At 42.8% G+C, this 19,628-nt stretch overlaps 1 protein-coding gene across 1 annotated transcript; it reads right to left on the bottom strand.

Annotated features, from left to right (window-relative positions):
- Positions 1-1,766: 1,766 nt before the first annotated feature.
- On the bottom strand, positions 1,767-18,838 carry LOC134578502 (protein kinase C delta type-like). The gene is made up of 8 exons (XM_063437491.1): positions 18,812-18,838; positions 16,439-16,609; positions 12,442-12,533; positions 11,160-11,222; positions 6,525-6,660; positions 3,971-4,162; positions 2,915-3,040; positions 1,767-1,915 (listed from the first exon to the last, which is right to left on the bottom strand). The coding sequence occupies exons 1-8, from the start codon at positions 18,836-18,838 to the stop codon at positions 1,769-1,771; spliced, it is 954 nt and encodes a 317-aa protein (XP_063293561.1). The 3' UTR covers positions 1,767-1,768.
- Between the last annotated feature and the right edge of the window lie 790 nt (positions 18,839-19,628).

Genomic DNA, 19,628 nt, shown 5'->3' with positions numbered 1-19,628 from the left:
TTTTTGAAAATCTGTTTTATTATATTGAGACAATAGGTAAGTGGAGCTCGCAGGCCCCTGTAGTACAACATAATAAAGACAAGAAGAATGTGGCATTTATCATACTGTGTACATTACGTAACAGAACAGAGATTGGGGAATGACGACGTTGTCCCTCCGGACAGGCGTAATTTATGCACTCTGGTGCGCTGTGTTTCCCCTTTCAGGAGGCGATCCAGGTATTTGCCTCCCTTATTAGCGTGGAGATAGAAGAAGTTTTTCGAGTATTGCAGGGAGCGATGATATCTGCGTGAGATGAGATCCCTTAGCTTCCTTCTCGCGTCTGTTAGTTCGTCAAAAGTGGTCGTCTGTTGCGTCCGTTTGTGTTGGAGTTCCAAGTGCTGTATAGTCCCGTACAGTTCTGTCATCTCCTTCACAGCTGCTTTCCTCTTGCGGGAGGCTATTCGAATGAGTATGCCCCAAAGGACGCTCTTATGCGCCTCCCATATCGTGATCGGCGATGTGCCTTCCACGTCATTTTCCCGGAAATATTGGTCAAGGGTCTGCGTGATTTCCCCCACCAATTTGGGGTCTCGGAGCAGGGCTTTGTTAAATCGCCATGTCCAGCGTGCCGGCTTAAACAGAGGGATTCCAGTTCCACCAACACTGGGCCGTGGTCGGACCAGGTCGCGGGTCCTATAGTAGAAGAACGGAGGCGTGACAAGCCTTCTTGTTGGATCACAACGTGGTCGATACGCGAGTAGCGACCATGGAGAGCCGAATAATGGGTGTAGTCCCTGACGTCTGGATGCAGTGCTCTCCAGCAGTCGACAAGCCCCATTTCAATCAGTGATTTATGTATGGATTGAATGCTGGAGTGTGGTAAACAGCTACGTCCCGTGTGGGGCGTCTAGCTGGGGATCCAACGGGGCATTGAAGTCACCCCCTATTATGAGCGCCCCCTCTGAGAATCCTCGTAATTTGCGCATCGTCCCTTGCAGGAAGCGCGCCTGGTTCGTATTTGGTACATAGACCGATGCCAGTGTGTAGAGTTTATCAGCGATGGTGCCTTTCAGGAAAATAAATCTCCCTTGTGTGTCCATCATCATGTCCAGCTCCTTAAAGTCCAGTTCAGTTGCCAGAATTATGTCCACCCCCGCCTTACGTGAGGTGGAGTGGTTGCTGAAGAAGTTGCGCAGATAATATCGATTCCGCAGTTTCGGTGCGGACCCATCCAGGAAGTGGGTTTCCTGAAGAATGGCTACCGAGACGCGTGTTTTCCGTAGGTCCCGGAGAAGGTGTGAGCGGCGTTCCGGGACGTTCAGGCCCCGGCAGTTAAGGCTTAATACCCGCAGGGGGGCAGCGTGATAGGGTGCAGACATCTCTGTGGGCGTCCCCAGGCACACGCAGATTCCCAGCCCGTTCCCAAGTGGCCTCCTCTCGATACCCCCTCGTGTCTCCCAACCCTTGGTGAGGGCGTCCGGGGGCGCAGCGGGACCAAGGGGTTCGGTGGCGCACACCCAGACGAGACAAGGGATCAGCGAAGTAGCAGTCAGGGAGTGGCCGTGTGTCAGCCCTCTACCCCTCCCCTAGTTTAGTAGTATTTTTTAACTATAAACTTAAAAGAAACTTAACCCACACAAGACCAAGGATGTCTCTTTGGCCACAAATATAATGTTACTTATTCACTTTATATTCCTCCCCATTTACAACCACAAATACATACCTTAAATACCTACCATAATAAGAGATAAAGCAGGTGGTAATGCTTTTAAGATGCTGCCGTAGATTAGGGTGAGGAGTTCCACTGAGGGTTTATAAATGAGAACCCGTCAAATAATTTTTGATCTTCAGAGCCAATAGGTGTCTTGTGGGCCTCTGATGAAGACACGGGATTCACCTGTGTCCCAGATGGTAAAGGGCAGTCCAGCAGGGGCTACAGGAGAAGACACAAATGCTGCTCTAACTGGCTTGTCTATAAATTTTATTTACACATTTTCTGTACTTAGGCCTTCTATCTAACAATTTAGGACAAGTAATGAACTGAATCAGTTGCAACATACATTACAGTATAGTGGGATTATTATTACCACAAATAAAATAAACAGCATTAAAAGGTTACTCCAACCCTTCGGAGGAGGGGTGGAGGGCACATTTTTTTAAATGTAAAATGCCCTACTGAACACTATTTCTTGGGCCCTCCAATACATAGTCCTGTTAACCTGCAAAAAGGTTTTTTTTTTATTTACTTGCTGAAATCCTATGTGAGGCTCCAGGCTGCCTTCAATGCCTCCACACTTCTCATAGGACCATTTCCCATTTCAGAGTGCGTGCGTGCGCGCAATCAGAGCATGTGACAGGGGGATGGAGGGAGGTAGTGGGAGGGAGACTGGGAAGGAGGGTGGATATAGTCTTAAAAAAATAAAAATAAAGGAGCACTGCAGAGAGGACAGTGATGCAAGGAGGGCTTGAATTAGTGAGGGGGGGACATCTTCACGCTTCAAGGGAAAAGCACAATACGTTAGCTGCCAGCATGCAGCATGCATTGACGACGTACGGGTTTCATGCACAGAACTGACGTTAGGCAGTCCCGAACAGGAATGAAGAAAAGTGCATATTACTCTATATGTGCAGTGTTTCAAGCATAAATGCTGCACATACAGATTTGAATCAATGAAGTGGTAGTGGTGGTTGGAGTAACACTTTTATAAAAATAAATATCACAAATAGAAAGAAAATAAATCTAATATTTCTTGGTTTTAGACAATTTTACACCTAGTTAATGATTTAGCCAGTGAATGTAGCCCAATGTCATCTAATAATATACCTCAGGGCTTTTGTTGTCTTACTTATCTTTTTTTCTATTTTTTATAAAATGGTTCGTTAAATCACCAGATTTATTCCTAGCCACAGTTTTAATGGCCAGTGTACTTACCGCAGGTAGTAAGGGGGCACCTAATCTGCCGGCCTCCAGCTCCACCCAGTCAATAGATCTAAAAAACGGGTGGGAACGAATATGGCCGTTTACCCCCAAGCGCTCTGCTGGTGACATGCACAGGAGCTATAAGGAGAAACAGTAGCGTCTTTAATATAAACCTTCCCATCCGTTCAAGTATTGACTGCAAAATTAACAAACAAGTAAGTCATACCATTTATTTACAGACTTTATAAACATAATCCATGGCACCAATTAAATTAAATTATTCTCCTGAATTCTCATGCTGAACCTCTGCTAAATATATTCTAATGCAAGTCTTGGTACATTTAATGTGTGCTGATGTCCTCTTTACAAACACTGCCCGTTCCATGACTTATCACAGCATGCTTCTGCCCTTTTGTTTTCACATTATGTTCGTGAAAGAATTCAGCCAAGGTCTTATCTTTTATATTTATTTCTGAGGAGTGATGTGATTTTAACTGCAGCTCTAATGTATTGCCTTTATTGATTAAAGGGGTTATTCACTAAGCACTAAATTATAGTGAATTAAAAACCAAACTGCAACATTTAGGCAAAAAATAACCAAGCTGGTCTGTGAACAATTTTTTGGCAATTCGGTTTCTAACATCTTTCGGTGTTTAGTAAATATTAATCCACTTGAAGGACTACTAAGGGCTAATTTCATCTCAATAAAGTGGTCTGGGTGATGTGGTCCTTTAGTTTTAACCCTGCAATGTAAAACACTGGTGTTAAGTAGTTGCGGCAATGTTTCAACTGCAGGCCAAACACGCCTATAGTGGCTGTCTTCTGTCTTCTTCGCCAGTGAGAACCTTGTCAGGCTCGGTTCGGAACCAAATACGGCTCCTAGAAAGTATTTTTCACATGGCAGCGAATCGCTGTTCATGTGCATTAACCTTTCAATGCTTCCCATTGGATTGATTGAGATCATCAAGATTGATGATCTCAGCCAAGGAGGTGGGACGGGCAGCAATAATTATAAAACAAACATATTTATCACATTATACATTATTATACAAAAGCTTTGATACACACCTGTTTTAGAATATCCCATGTCTCCTTGCTTATGAAATTGTGGTGATATGACGATTTCGTAAGCAATTGTTGGCCTGTAGGTGTTAATTGGTTGTTACGATCGAAAGCAGACATTCCTGTGGCCATCTTGAACAGAATTACTCCAAACGCCCACCAATCTACGGCAGCATTATATCTCTCGCCATTCTTCATCTGCCAAATATATAAAATCAGAGATATGTACTCAGCAGGTTGCCCACACAGGGAAGTAAGATATAACTGAACATGGGAACAGATCTAGTTTGGGAGATATATTATATAATATAAGCTGTGGGATATAGAATGTTCTGTATCAATAATTTCCAACTCTGTTATCGTTTTATACCAAGGACTAAATTCCCCATGATGCTCAGCAAAACTAAAGGCTAGCTGTCAATACAGGAAATACGATTTACACTTATCTGCAGCACTACATTTAACAATAATGGCTTTTTTACATTAGATGGTATACATTATTATGAATAAAATATTTTATTAACATTGTCACAATTTTTTTACATTGTTCCTTTTTTCAGCTTTTCAGAAAGTGAGTTAAGGGAACAACTTAGTAGATATGCAGCCAAAGAGAAATACTTTTTCCATGTTTTCATTGACAGTATGTGAAACCTTAGCTAGCAATATCTACAGATCTAGTATCTGAGGCTCATGCAATCCCTCTCCTACATTTGAAATCCCAACCAGAGGTTTCTCAGTGAGAAACCTCACTTTCCATTTGGGATGCGCCGCTCTCCAATCAAAAAACCTTTGTAAAGCACACTACAGAGGGTGTCATATCAAAACGGAATAATTACCAAACAATGGAGGGTACGCCCTGATGGAAACTAGAGCACTGTATAAGGTAAAACTCAAGGAGCCTAGGGTGGGTCACAGTGCTGATTTTAAACGCTCCTTAACTCCAGAGCAGGATGGGAAGGGGGCATTAGGTGGGCAACCTCACAATATACTCCACATGAAAATATAGTATTAAAATGAGCTAGAACGCTAGATATAAACTACCAACTTTAGAACTTAAACCACAAAGGAAGGAAAAGCCCAAAAATAACATCAGACGTTTCAGCCTACTTCATCGGCTTGCCGTGGAACAAAAGGTTAGATGGCAGAGGTCTCCCAATTGTGTGAAAAAAGCAGCCATTATAAAGACCCAGAACCTTGGTGCAGCCCATAAGCTTGCAGGAATGCAGCCAAGTTATCCACATGCGATAGTTTGTGTTGAGCCTCGTTGGAATTGGCTACTAGTTTTTGGTTTGGCCTTCATCTGTACTGGATGTTCGAGCCCCATAACCACTTAGTAATTGAAGATAGGGAGCATTTGCATGATAGAGAAGATCGGCAGAGATCCTGAAGGAAGGTGAGTTGCATGACTTCAAATTGAATAAGTTATCTTTCACCGCAGATACAATAGCCATATTGTCACCAAAGTCTTGAAAGAGTAGTAACAAGTCAGGAGAGGATGCTGTTGTGGCCTCAGGAGATCTAGGAGGCCTGGTAATACTATATAAGTGAATGCTCTTTGCCTTCCTCTATGGAAGGAGTGAACAAGCATCAAACAAAGTGTGGTAGTTCACTCTCCGCAACTTTCACGCTTCTTCTCTGAGCTTTATATTAGTACAGGAGTCATCTAAGAAATCAATTCTAGCTTGCAAAGACACAAGAAACTGTTGGAAGTGAGAGGTATGTTGTATCACGAAGGCCTGTTGTTGGCCAATAGTAGACACATCTTCCTCTGTAGCCTTAATCCAGTCAGTTAGGGCAAAGAGCTTTTCTGTAAGTACGGCTAAGTCAGCGCTAAAGATAGTATGGATTTTCTTCATAAGGTCAAGGATATCCCTTTTAGTAGTTAGAGCAGAAAGATCCTCAGTGGGAACTGTCAAAGGTGAAATGTCTGCATTTGACACTTCAACTAGCATTTCTAAGGCCTCCTCCTATTAGGAGTGAGTGGGATTTCCTTTGCAGCACCATCTTGGGCCATGGGAATTGTTGCAGCCAGCAACTAATAGTTCATGAACCATTGCCTATAACCACTTTAATTTGGGGGATTTTTTCCCATTATGTGGAAAGACAGTAGAATTGGGAAACTGTTTTGATCCACCAGGTTGGAAATCCACAAATCAAGTTACTGTAGTCGAGAGTCTCAGAGCATATACAGCGTGCGTGTGTCTCGATTTGTTAATGGCTTCGCCCTCCTGTCCACCTTCTTGTTATTTTTTTTTTAACCTGTTTTAGAATAAGCATCCTGATTTTGAGGTGTGACTCTTTTTAGATACTTTTCTTAAATTGGCATCACATTCATCAATGGAATTTCATTATATCATCTCTTATATCATCTTTTAATCTGTACATTTACTGTTCACTAAATCTATAAACAAACTAAAGGTGAATTTGTCTTCCTCATGAGATAACACTTGGGAATATACATTTCTAAACATACCAGCAGAATATAAGACATTTGTGGATGGTGATCATGTCATGTAGTTATTTAAAGATTAAATCACACTAGCGATGGTCAGTTCCTCACCTCAGGAGCGATGTAACCTGGTGTACCTGCTTCTCCCGTTGCTGTTTTACCACACATCTTATCTAACGCGAGCCCGAAATCACAGATCTTCAGGTGGCCTGCTCTGTCCATTAAGATATTTTCTGGTTTTAAATCACTGTAAAGAGAAAGAATCTCAGCTCTGTTTCTCTCTATAGAAGATCAGATATTTTATATGCAGTGCAAAAGGAAGTCAGACTGACACTGATGTGTGCAGTAAAGGTGGGAGGTGTGAAGAGCGACAACAGGCAGTCACTCCTAGCAATGTATAGAGCTAAGGCCTCTGGTATACATGTCGTCAGACCTCAGTGTCGAGCCTCTGTAAATAGCTGTGCATAGATACAGAGGGACCAGGCTGCATATGAACCAATGCTGGCGGGAAAGCATCTAGACAAATTATAATACGAGCATTGTTTGTGTGTGTGTCCGCATGGGTATGTTTGTGTCAGTGAGTTTGTGCATGTATCACCGATTGTGTGTACGTCTCTAAAACATCAAAGTTTATTAAAAAAAAAAAAATGCATGTATACTAGATATGTGTATGCATGTGTTAGATATATATATATATATATATAATTTTTTATGTTTATAATATATATGCAAATATTATATAAAATCGTTAATTATTATTATCGTAAGTTATTCCTTTACACCAGGTGAGAACCTACTATAAAATCAAAGTTTACATAGTATTTTCTCCAGCCGGGAGTCCTCTCTTGCCTCCACTATGCGCTCTCCAGATGAAATTGGCGCATGTGCAGCAATTGCTGTGACAGCTCCAATCACATGCAGCTATCGCCCAATGCAATGCTTCTTGTAGAGAAGTATTAGACTAATTAAGCTCTATGGAAGCTCTCAGGTTCTATTGAATGATTGTGTGTTCCTAAATCAGTTCATAAAAGTGCAGAATTCTCTATAAAAAGGCACTCTATGAATTAGGACAAGCGGACCTCCTGTTATCCTCTAAAGCATTTTAGCAAGTTAAAATGCCTTAGGTGTCTGGAGTATCCATTCATTTACCTATATGTATGTATAATATACTCCTAAACCATATACACATATATAATATGTTATTCAGTGAACTTGCTAACGTCACAGCTGTCTTAACGTTGATTCACAAGAAGTCACAGATTTGGGAATTACCCGCCTGTCTTCCAGTGTTTGTGGTGCTAAAGTAAATCTCTACTCTATAATATAATATATCTGATGAGCACTGATCTATAAACAGAATAAAATATTAATTTCTTTATTTTCAGTTAACACGCAACATCGTTCAGCCAACATTGATATCTATTCATCACATTTACAAAATGTCAAGGTAATGGTGCTAATTTGTGGACTGTATTCTACTGCAAGCCAGCAATTCATTTAGTTTATTTTGAAGTCCTGTGAGTACACTTATTTATGTGAATAATTAAACATTTTGATTTTGTGTTTTTTTTCCCCCTCGCCTTTATATCTTTACATTATACTGATGTAATGTATTATAGGACAGGTATAAAAAATATTCATAGGGGCAGGGCCATATTGCAGAATGAAGTAGCTCCTCAACATTGATATCCCGCTATTCTAATCAAATTCTGTCAACCCTGGAACTGGTTTCACCAAGTGCACAATGGAAACTGTGGCTTGTGACCTATCCCTGGGTGGGAGAAGCTGCCGATCCCCCACCTTGGTTCAGTATCGAACTTTATTTTGTCGTCGTCCCCCTTTGGATCAGTAATGGTTATCCTGGTCCCTGCTGCAGTGGACCACTATAATCCGCACAAAGATGCTAAGCTTTACAACTCACAGAGTGCATGAGACCGCGTTTCCCAAGATGGCCAATGCAAACAGTGTCCTGTGTCACAACTCCTTGACCCAGCAAGTTAATTTGTTCAAACCATCTATCAGCTCCGTGCTCATTTCTTGGCGAAGTTTTTCTAAGAGATATCCCCGTCAAGGCGTGTTCCCAGCTGCCGCATTCTACTTAATGCCATTTACCTGGGCGGGGAGCCATCAGTGAAACGATCCATGAGCACGGTCCACACCCTCAGTGGGACACTTGTAGACAACCTCAAGAGCACCCTGCAAGATTCTCCAAAGACACTGATTTGGGTGCCAAGAGCAATCTTCCCAGTGTGGGAATAGGATGATTTCACCCTATAATCTGGCCTATTTGATATTGTCTATTACCCTACTAATTTGTTAATATCTGTCATTGTATCACTGCACAGCAATGTAAAATTACACTAAGCCCATGTATGTATGTATCGGAGGTTAAAAAGTTAATGACAGAGATAAATAAGTAAATGAAGATATAGGACGTTGCCTTGCTTTAGGTGCAATATAGATCCCACTGTGAATACTTTCAACAATATCAAAATCGGAAGATTAACATATATATATATATTTATTAAACACAAACTTCTGGCCACTCTACTTGCTGGTTTTCTATATGAATCCTTCCTCCAGTGCAATCCCGTGTTAAAGGGACACTCTAGGCACATTTAAGTGGTCTGAGTGCAGTGTCCCTCTTGCACCTAGTGCTGCAATGTTAAACATGACGCTCTGCATGAGGACATAGGGTGTCAGATTTTCCCCCGAAGGAAAGCATTGAAACAGCCGGTGATGGGGGGCGTAGCCTGGCTGTGGAGCTGATCAGACACGCTTTCTGTGAGCTCCCGGGCCTAGGCCCGATAATCGACTGCAAACAGGGGCAAAAAGCCTTGGATCGAAACCGCAACCCACCTCATCTTACTCTATTGAGGCTGGTGAATCGGGGGATACCTTTCAAGCCCAAGTACCTGTCAGAATGACCGAACCGAGGCTTGGGGCCTACAGCCCATCAAGACAAGCAACACCCACGGTACCCGGCTCCCCCCCCCCCCACAGAACCGGCGGGGGTTATCCCGGTCCAACTAGCTCCGATCCACACGCCTCCGTGGTCTCTGAGGACTGGCACGAACCTTAGCCAACTACAATGCCTGCAGAAGGATAGCCACTATAACATGGCGGATGCACAGCCCAGCGAAATGCACGTGTCTCCAGAGGACCGTTATGGCACTACCGAGCCCCTATTTTCCCGCTGGAACAAACTGCTCAACAATTTCTGGGCACGGATTGAGGCCAGACACGCTGCAGCACAAACGCAACAGCGAAAGAGCTGGAGCACCACAAGTACACAGAGAGATGATGGCCGGAAAGGGAGTTGGAAACCCTTGGGCACTACCTCGATGAAGCAACCCACCATTCAAAGCATTAGTCCATCCGAGCCAAAGGCCATTAAGGGAAAGACCCCAGCGCATCATCCACGCAGGCGGAGGCCTGACCAGGCCCCCAGACCTGTCCCGATGGGAAAGGACCCGGTCCCCAGAGGCTCCCGAGTCCGTGGGAACAAGATGCCGGCCTTGTCACAGGCACGGAGCTGGAGGGAGGAACCGACCTGCCCCTGGCCATCAGTCGTCACCTGTACCTACTAGGAGCCACCGATGCAGCCCCCCCCTAGAGGAATAGGATAACCTGCTGACACACGAGCTGTCCATTCACCACTCATGAACACAACTTATCTACTTACAGATGCTCCATCTAGCATCACAACACCCAACTTGACACTTAAACTTGCACTGTACCTTGCTATATGGCGGTCCCTCCAATCACTGTCTAAACCACAGTTGGTTAATTTCTGTTTGTTGCCTAAGTAAATCGAGATAATGCCTGTTTACACAATAACCACGGAGGTACGTCTATCGTTAGAAATGCATGTTATTGACTCACTCAACCAAAACATCTCACAAGCATGTCCTCTATCTCTTGTAACCATACTTGGTAAGGTCGAGACACGTCAGACAGTTAAAGCCTATTTCTTGGTATACAAATGAGCACAGCTCCACTAGACTGTTAGCAGTCATGTTGTAATAACACTGACCTAGCATTAGAAGTTGCCTATCGGCTGTCAAGCTAATTGTGTATAATGGCCATATGTGCCCAGCTAAACTGAGAGGGCAAAGTTCTTTCAAACATAAATCGAAGCAGATACTTATGTGAGAAAATACCGATGTTATCAACTACTGTGTTCATAATGTTTAAGTTTCATTACTTTTAAAACAAAAAATGAGGCATCGTTTTTTTGGGAAATGTTATTCTCTGTTGTGATCTCCTTAACGTGTATTTATCCTTGCACATTTCCCTTCTTTTACTTCTGTATCCTAACTTATTTGCCTTAATAAAAGAAAGATTTACAAAAAAGAAACAGCCGGTGATCATGAAAAGGAAATACATATAGAATTCAGTACTATTGTACAACAGGCTGCAAGCACTGCTATTTCACATACTCTGATGTGTACCAGATCACACATGTGGGTATCCACTTGTTATGAAACTACAGCTCCCATGATGCTTATCCAGCCACAGACGTGAGTCTTTCAAGATGGCAGTTGAACATTGTGAGACTTCATAGCTTCACTGCCGCTGGAGAGCCCCTTGTCCTCCTCACCCTAGATCTAAAGGCTTTTCAATTGTTTATGTAATCAGAAAAGATTACAGCTAGACTATATAGATTAGTGGGAAGATAAGGGGTAAAACAGAGGCAGGGAATAAATCACTTGTAAATAATAATGTTTAAGCACTGTTAATTACCGGTGAATAATGCCGTTTGAATGCAGGAACTGCAGGCCACACACGAGCTGCGCTGCAAAGAATCTGAGGGAAAAAAAACATGAATGAATGGAGCTATTGGATAAAAAGTATAATTTATCCCATAGAAACATCAATGTAGTAATCGAAAGAGTCTATGTTGTGTTGAGCCATGTGGGACAAACAAGCAGCATTAAATCTGCTCTGCATCGGAAACCTTGTTACTTTTTTGATAAATTTCCAATATAAATTTGAATCACCTATTAAATGAGGGGACTCGGCTGCCTGGATTTAATTCACTTTGTTGGGATTTTAACCGCCCGGTGACGTTTGGTACAGCTGAAATCCAGACTAAATTCAGTTTAGTGCTTGATTTACAAAAATTCAGAAAATGTTGAATTCTATCAATTATGTCTGGATTTTGCATTCCCAATGGCCCCATACAGCAGCAAATGGTTTCCCCCATTTGTAAATTGTTACAGGGCCATTCGGAATATAGTGAATAACCCTGATAGTCTCTGAGGGCTGGGAAGATGGCATCCACAGACTCTAAGCATCATAACCATTACAGTAAACCGGCTATTTTGTGTTAATAGTGTTATTGTTGTTCTTCGGTTTATTTTCCAGTATGTGTGTCAGACCAATGATGATGAAGGCTTGGATGGGACAGGATGTTCAGATAAAGCTTTCAAGCCAAGGGTCTTATTGGCTGCCTTTATTTAGCTCCCTTTTTCATTGCCTCTCTATTTTAACCCCCCCCCCCCCTGTATATATCTCTATATGGAGCTACTTTCAACATCCTCTGCTGTCAGAAATTATTTGTGTTCTTATATATCACAAAAAACACAGGTAGGGATAAGCGCTAGAAGAACAACTGACAAAATATAGGCAGCAAACTCTAGATATAGGGGATACCCTCAAACCCTAAACAATGAACAACATAAAATATAGAAAAACAGATTGTGCTAATGGATGGATATAAAGATAAAATGAGTAAAGTATATATGGAATAAATAATAAATAAACATATAAAGTCCAATATTTAAAGTCCAATGATCATAATTATATCAAGAACTGACACCCATCAAGAATTTAAAAGCAGCTGGGATTCTGATCATTGGACTGTGAATATTGTACTTTATACGTTTATTTATTCCATATATACTTCTTTACTCATTTTATCTTTATACCCATCCATTGGCACAACCTGTTTTTGTATATTTTCTGTTATTCTTATATATCAGTCTTCTACTGCCCTGTTTCTTTCAAACATCAACGATCTTACGTTGTGGTTGGGAGGTCAGGCCGTCCTTTCTCCATGAGATAATCAAAAAGGTCCCCACCGCTCAAGTACTCCAGCGCATAATAAAGATGGTCCTAATTGAAATGAAAGATAAAGGTCAAAATATTAACAGACTTGTGAAATGTACAGCCATGTGGTATGTAAAAACTCTTCTTTTAGTTCCACAGGAATGTAACTCAGAAGTAATGTGTGTGAATGTATCACAACCCTAATATAAAATAATACTGACAGTCATGTGTAGAATAATTATTTATTACAGATAGTGATGTTACAGAATTCTGTTATGTGTGAGTGTATGAATGGAGCACAGAGATCTACAAGAATAATAGACTGTTTATGGGTACATCACCTACATCCAAATCACTACAACTTGCAGTAGCATGCTTATAAACTTGTGTGCAAAATATGCTAAAACCATGTGAATTCAGAAGTGTTCTTATCTTTAAAGAAACATTATAAATCGAGTCCCTGATTATTAAGTATAGTATACATAGCAAGATTAAACATATTTACATAAGTATACATTTAAAAATAAAATATACATACTGTTTATAGGTAATGTTGCTGATATACATTCTGGAGCTGAAGGCAAAGTGTATTTAAGGAAACTATCATTTTTTTTCCAAGGTTGCTTAAATGGGTTTTAAAATACATTTAAAAAAGGCATTTCTGTGTGAAAGTGTCTGTGTGTGAATGCAGAGGTAAATTTGGAAGGGTATGTATGTGTAGATTATCAGCACATGTGTCAACGTGGGAGTATATGGTCATTCAGTGTAATTACAAGGACATAATGTGGGGAGTGATAGGGGTATATGTGGTGGTTTATTTGTCATGTGATATTATTAGTTATAAAGCTCCAACAAAATCCACAGTGCTGTACAATGGGTAGACTAACAGACATGTAATTATAACGAGACGAGTTGGACACACAGGAACAGAGGAGGTTGAGGGCCCTGCTCAATGAGTTTACATGCTAGAGGGATTGGGTATAGAGACACAAAAGGTAAGGGTAATGTAGAAAAGTAGGTTGCTAGAATAGTATTCACTGATGGCTTAGTGTTTGCTTTTTTATGACTGTTGCAGGAGAAGAATCAGGGTACGGGGCGAGGGGGGGTAGTAAGCTATTAACAGTTTAATTTGATATGCTTTCCTGAAGAAGTGACTTTTCAATTACTTTTTGAAGGAATGGCGACCAGAACGGCGTTCCACTGGAATGGTGCAGCCCTAAAGAAGTCTTGAAGGCGAACAACAGAGGTGGGAGAACAAGCAGGACAGACATAGGGGCTAGACAGGACATACCTCTGTGTTAGGAAGGATAGGTAGGTTGGAGCAGCATTATGTAGAGATGTGTTAGCAAGTATCAGGATCTTGAATTGAGCCCAATATTTATCTTATGGGAAGCCAATGCAGGGACTTACAGAGGGTTGAGACGTGGGAGGTGAAGGTGGACAGGAAGATGAGCCTCGCAGCCGCATTCATTGTAGACAGTAACAGGGTAAGTGAGGAACAGGTAAAACCACTGAGAAGCAGATTGCAGTAGTCAAGGTGAGAGATGATATCGGCCTGGACCAGCACCTTAGCCACATCCGGTATTAAATAGGGGCAGATGTGCATTATATTTTTGAGATGGAAGCGGCAGGATTTAGCGATCGACTAGACATGAGGGATGAAGGAGAAATCACAATAAAAGAGAACACTTAGGCAGTGAGCCTGCAAGGTAGAGCTGATGGTAGAGTTAGGGTCAAGGTAGCGCTTTTTCAGAATCAGGGTTACGGTTGCTTGTTTGAAGGGTGGAGGAAATATGCCAGGGTGGAGGAAATATGCCAGAGGAGAGGAAGAGATTGTCAATTTTAGTTAGAGGCAGAGCAAGAGAAGGAGAAAGAGTGCAGATGAGATATGAGGGAATAGGATCAAGGGAACACGTGATGGGGTGTGAGGACTGGAGCAGAGCAGAAACCTCTTCTTCTGTAGCTGGTGCGAATGAACATAGAACTGCGGAAGGAGTGGGGTTGGGGGAAATATCGGTAGGGGATGGAGAAAGATGAGAGGTCAAAACCAGAGAGGTGTCTGCGAGATTGATGTGCTAAGGGTGGTGTACTTTGGGTACGGCGTATGCTGATGTCAAAGGTCAGTAGATGGTGGTCAGATAGAAGAAATGTAACATTGGAGAGATTAGAGGCAGTACAGAGAGTGGTGAAGATGAGATCAAGATTGTTTCCTGCCAGGCCTGGACTGGACATCGGGCACCCCGGGGAAATGCCCAGTGGGCCGCGATGTCCATGGGCTGAGGCCGGCAGGGGAGATCACAGGATCTCTCCTGTCGGCCCATGCAGGGCCGGCACTATCCGAGCACCGGCCCCGCTGATTTCCTTGACGTGCCGGTGGGGAGATCAAAGATCTCCCTCACCGGCCTACATATAGTGTATTGCGGCCGCTGGCGGGGGAGAGAGGGAGGGAGACAGAAGAGGAACCCAGATGAGCTCTATCTTGCAGCTCCGCCGGGCTCCTCTTGCGAGATCCAGAGTGTTGCCATGGCAACGCGCTGGGTTTCACAAGAGTGAACTCCAGCCCCACAGGCTACAGAACAATACAGGGCATTTTTCTCATGCTAGAGCTCTTCAGCAGAGCTCTGAGCATAGTCTGCCCTGGAAGAGCATTGAACCAACATGCTCACTTTGTGATGCGGCGTGCTTGCCATTGGTGATGACAAAACACACCCTATCTGGCCCCACCCCCTTTTCAGATTGTAAATAAAAAATGCTTGGACCGAATTTTCTTCCCAGTCCGGCCCTGTTTCCCACTGTATGAGTTGCTGAATTAGACCATTGCATGAGGCCAAAGGAGGAGTTTACAGAGAGCAGACAAGAGGCAGTTGGGGTTGTTGATTGGGATATTTAAGTCCCCAAGTATAAGGGAAAGAATTCCAGAGGAGAGGAAATAGGGTAACCAGGAAGAAAAGTGCTCGATGAATAGAATAGGATGACCGGGGGACATTACTTCTGCCTGCTGGGGCTTTTACCAGTACCACTTCAACCTTTCAAAGTGATTTGAAATGGTACTTTGAACTGTCGAACAGCCGAAGTACCGGACCACCCATAGTTGGAAGTGTGCTGCTTGTTAACCTCCCAGAAGGTATGGTTAACCGCAGCTTAATTGACGAACGGCTGGGTGGTCGCTGTTCGTATAGCTGAACACGTGGTGGCAGCCATCTTGTTTAGTCAAACGCAGCCAGCGGTGTTTTGTCGTTGAGTGCATGGAACTAAAATCGGACACTCAACGGCACGAACACCGCTAGAACTTCCACCTCCAGCTAACTTCGACTAAATCCCCACGAACAGAGCGTTGTTCGGTAAAAGTAGTCTACCGAACACGCTTCAACTCTGACTTTGTGCACGAACGCTCTCATTCGAATATTCAAAGTGCATTTTAATCATTGAAAATAGACCGACCGCACAGCCTAATTCTCTGGAACTATTTTGGGCATGAAGCCATGTGTGCGGTTGGTCAAAAGGGACTTCCAGGAATTTTCTGAACCCCTGTTCTGATCTGGGTGATTTTTGGATATGTTGGTCACCCAGATCAGGGGATATGTGATGGTTTGGGGTGTTTTCTGTACTTTGTGAAAAATGTTTTTTCTGCTTGGGGATAATTGAGTTAATTATAGTATCTTGCTCAATTATCTCCCAAGCAGAGGGGAGGGATCGTGTGCTGTATGTGGGAGTGTCAGACATTGTACATTGGTTTTATTGGTTTGTACATCTTGTAATTCGGTGCTCCATCAGGTCCAGGAGGTGTTCCCCTGGCCTGAGAAATTGTATAAAAATCCAACCTGACCCATTAAACTCTCAGATCTTCTTACCCTTAACTCGCAGCTTCGTCTCGTGTGGTAGGGAAATGCTATACCTGCTATAATCAGCAAATTTGTATCCTGGAATGTCCCCTTAGTGCAATGCTTGATTTAAGATTGTTATTCTGTTACCTTAGTTTGAAAAGTGGCGTACAAATGGTTCAGGAAGATGTTTCCAGCTGCCACTTCCAAAACTCTGCGCTCTCGGAGGATTATATGGCTGTAATAATGAAGCAGGGGTCTCTTCTGAATTATCTTCACAGCTAGCAACTTCTTGGTTGGTAAATGAGTTGCTAGCATGACCTGGTTAACAGATGAAGAAGTAAAAAAATTATCATAAAGCACCCAAATAGTGATGGGCTTAAGTCACATTATATGACCTTACGCTTAGACCACTGCTGTTTTTGTGTTCCACTGCTTTAAACATAACACAATCCTTCAATTAAAAAGAGACATGGAGGAGAGGAGTGGGCAAAACCCAAAATGTAAAGAAAACAAGCTTCAAGTCTTAAAGGAACACTCCAGGTACTATAACAACAAAAGCACTCTGTTGTGGCTATGGTGCAAAAACAGCAGTCAGGTGACCCTCTCAGCCAATGCTTAGCTCAGGAAAGCTAATGAAAGCTCCTACTCAGTTACTACTGTCTCTCCATTGAAAGTAGTGGAGGCAGGGAGGGACATCTGGCAGACGCCAGGTAATAAGTCAAACTGTTTTAAAACGGTTTGGCTACTTATAATCAGATGGCTACAGGTCACTCTTGGCACCATAACCACTATAGCACTGTTGTTTGTAATTTTCCTTTAACACCCTTACTTTTTTATAGGTAACCCATTAAAGTAGTGAAACTATTTTATATATTTCTTGTAACATGAGAAAAGAGTTAGATGGAAATATCAGTAAAGCTTTGGAGTGTTTTTAGAGTTGATCAAACTACAGTTTATTGACTAAACCTAGAGGGGAACTATCACTTTGAATAATTTTCAAAGACCCCCGACAGTGACATCACCGCTGGGGTCCTGTGGCCAGGGGAGCAAGGAAAGGTGATAATAACTTACCTGATCCTTGCCCTCTAGGGTGTCGCCATGCTCTTCCAGCAGGTCCTCTACTGCTCCCGGCGATTCACAAACAGGGATTGATGTACAGCATGGGTCGTCAACCTAGTCCCTATCGCCCACTAGTGGGCATTTCGGGATTCCAGGTGGGAGGTAGGGACTTTGGAGGTTAAAACCTCCTTTTGAACGAGCGAGTGTTTAGTCAAGTAAGCAGTGTTAGTCTGACTCATAAATTAAGTTTTGTTATCTTATAAAAGAAAAGAAAAAAATAAGTAAGGGAAGGAGAAGGAGAAAATAAAGACACATAGGCAAGACCAGTTGCTTGCACCGCCTCCCCCTCAAAAACATAAATTGCCAACTTTGGATGTCTTTCTTCTCCCAGCCCCTTTGTGTGTCGCTTTCTCCCACAACTACTTTGTGTTTATTTTTTCCCCTTCCTCAACCCCCCAGTGTGTCTCCTTCCCCTAGCCCCCTTTGTGTACTTCTTCCAGCGAGCCCCATCGTGTGTCTCTTTCTTTTCCCAGTCCCTCTCTGTGCCCCTTTGACCACCCCAGACCCTCTGTGTGTCTATTTGTCCCTCCCATCCTCTCTGTGTATCTCTTTATCACCCCTCTGCATGTCTCTTTGTACCCACCAACCCCTCTGTGTGTCTGTTTGTCCTCCCCAGACCCCTGTGTGTCTCTTTGTCCCCCAGCCCCTCTTTGTTCTCCCCAGCCCCTTGTGTGTCTCTTTGTCCTCCTAGCACCTCCGTGTGTCTCTTTGTGTGCCTATTTTTCCCCTTCCCCAGCCTTTCTGTGGGTCTCTTCCCCCCAGCACCTTTGTGGGTCTCTATCTCCCCCACGGTTCCTTTGTGTACCTCTCACCCCAACCAAGCCCCTCTATGTGTCTCTTTGTCCCCCAGCCCTTCTGTGTGCCTCTTCCCCTCAGCCATCTGTGTGCCTCTGCCCCCCTTAGCTCTGTGTGTCACTCCCGGCCCCCAGTCCTCTGTGTGCCTTCCCCCCAGCCCTCTGTGTGCCTACCCCGCTTTCTTTGTACTTCTCCTCCCCAGCCATCTGCTGTTGTGTCGGCCCTGGAAGTCGTGTACTTGTGTTGCTGTTTCAATGTGTTTGTATGTAGTATTGCTGTTTGATTTCAGGCTCATGTTTGTATGTACTTAGTATTTCACTGCAGGGCTGTGCTTGTAGTGTTGGCGTTTATAATCCAGGGAATGCATTTGTATGTAGTGTTAGTGTTTGAGTTCTGGGATATAGGCAAATACATGCACACACATAGATACATTGAAACACACAAATTTCACTGTCAGACACACTGACAGACAAACACACACACACACTGACACATACACACAGATGCAAGTATATACACACACACACAGACAGATCACAATTTACATATTTTAGCCAGACCGCCTGTTTGCATATCTTATGGGAGCAGGAGTAAGTCTGTTCTTACCTTCTCTCCCTCTCCCACGCAGATCATTTTTATGCTAGGAGAAAGTGACCTGTAATGATTTTAATCAGTGCCTAACCTTACCCTAATCTTCCCCCTTAACAGTATTCGTTTTTTTTTTAACACTACTTGATCACTAAGTTCTACAGCAACTTTGTACTTTGTGCTCTACCTTCCCAGGGTAATTTATGAATACAATTGTTTGTAAAAAAAAATCACTGCAGCTATAATTTGCCCCATTATAGGATAACTCAAAAAGAGGTCCAATAAAAAGTCCAATGAAAATATTTTATTTAATCCATAGTCCTAGCAACATACAGGAGGACAAGCCAGAAAGCAGCCTTAAATTTAAGGACTACAAATAGTTCCTACACATTAGCTTAAACTAATCCCAGAGGAAGTGAAATTGCATTGATACACAAACAATTGAAATTACCTCAATACTACAAATTGAGTAAAGAGAAAAACATACTGCATACAATAACTTCCCCATATGATAAAAGTAAAACAAATCACAGCAATGAAAAAAATGTTAATAAAAATATATGTAAACACTGGAAAAACATAACAAAATACACACACACATTAACCATGAAACTGAATACAGAGAATTTTTAGTATCAAGTATCTATACTTGAAGAAAAAATATAATTTACACTAACATTAAATTTAATCGGGGGGGGGGGGACACAGAGAGGCAGTGGGCGATAGAGACACACAAAGGGGTGGGGAGGGGGAGAAAGAGACACACAGAGGGGATGTGGAGAAATAGAGACACACAGAAGGAATAAGGGAAGAAAGAGACACATGGATGGGTGAG

The sequence above is a fragment of the Pelobates fuscus genome, chromosome 12 (genome assembly GCF_036172605.1).
Source record: "Pelobates fuscus isolate aPelFus1 chromosome 12, aPelFus1.pri, whole genome shotgun sequence".
Taxonomy (NCBI): domain Eukaryota; kingdom Metazoa; phylum Chordata; class Amphibia; order Anura; family Pelobatidae; genus Pelobates; species Pelobates fuscus.
This window is presented reverse-complemented; position numbering and strand designations above follow the sequence as displayed.

What these genes read in the sequence shown, in the direction of transcription:
- LOC134578502 (XM_063437491.1), bottom strand. Translation starts at nt 18,838, where the DNA reads ATGATCTGCGTGGGAGAGGGAGAGAAG. An exon ending in ACGCCACTTTTCAAACTAAG is followed by an intron (nt 12,534 to 16,438) that starts GTAACAGAATAA and finishes CATTTCAATTAG; the next exon opens with GACCATCTTTATTATGCGCT. An exon ending in CAGGTTACATCGCTCCTGAG is followed by an intron (nt 4,163 to 6,524) that starts GTGAGGAACTGA and finishes TATATTTGGCAG; the next exon opens with ATGAAGAATGGCGAGAGATA.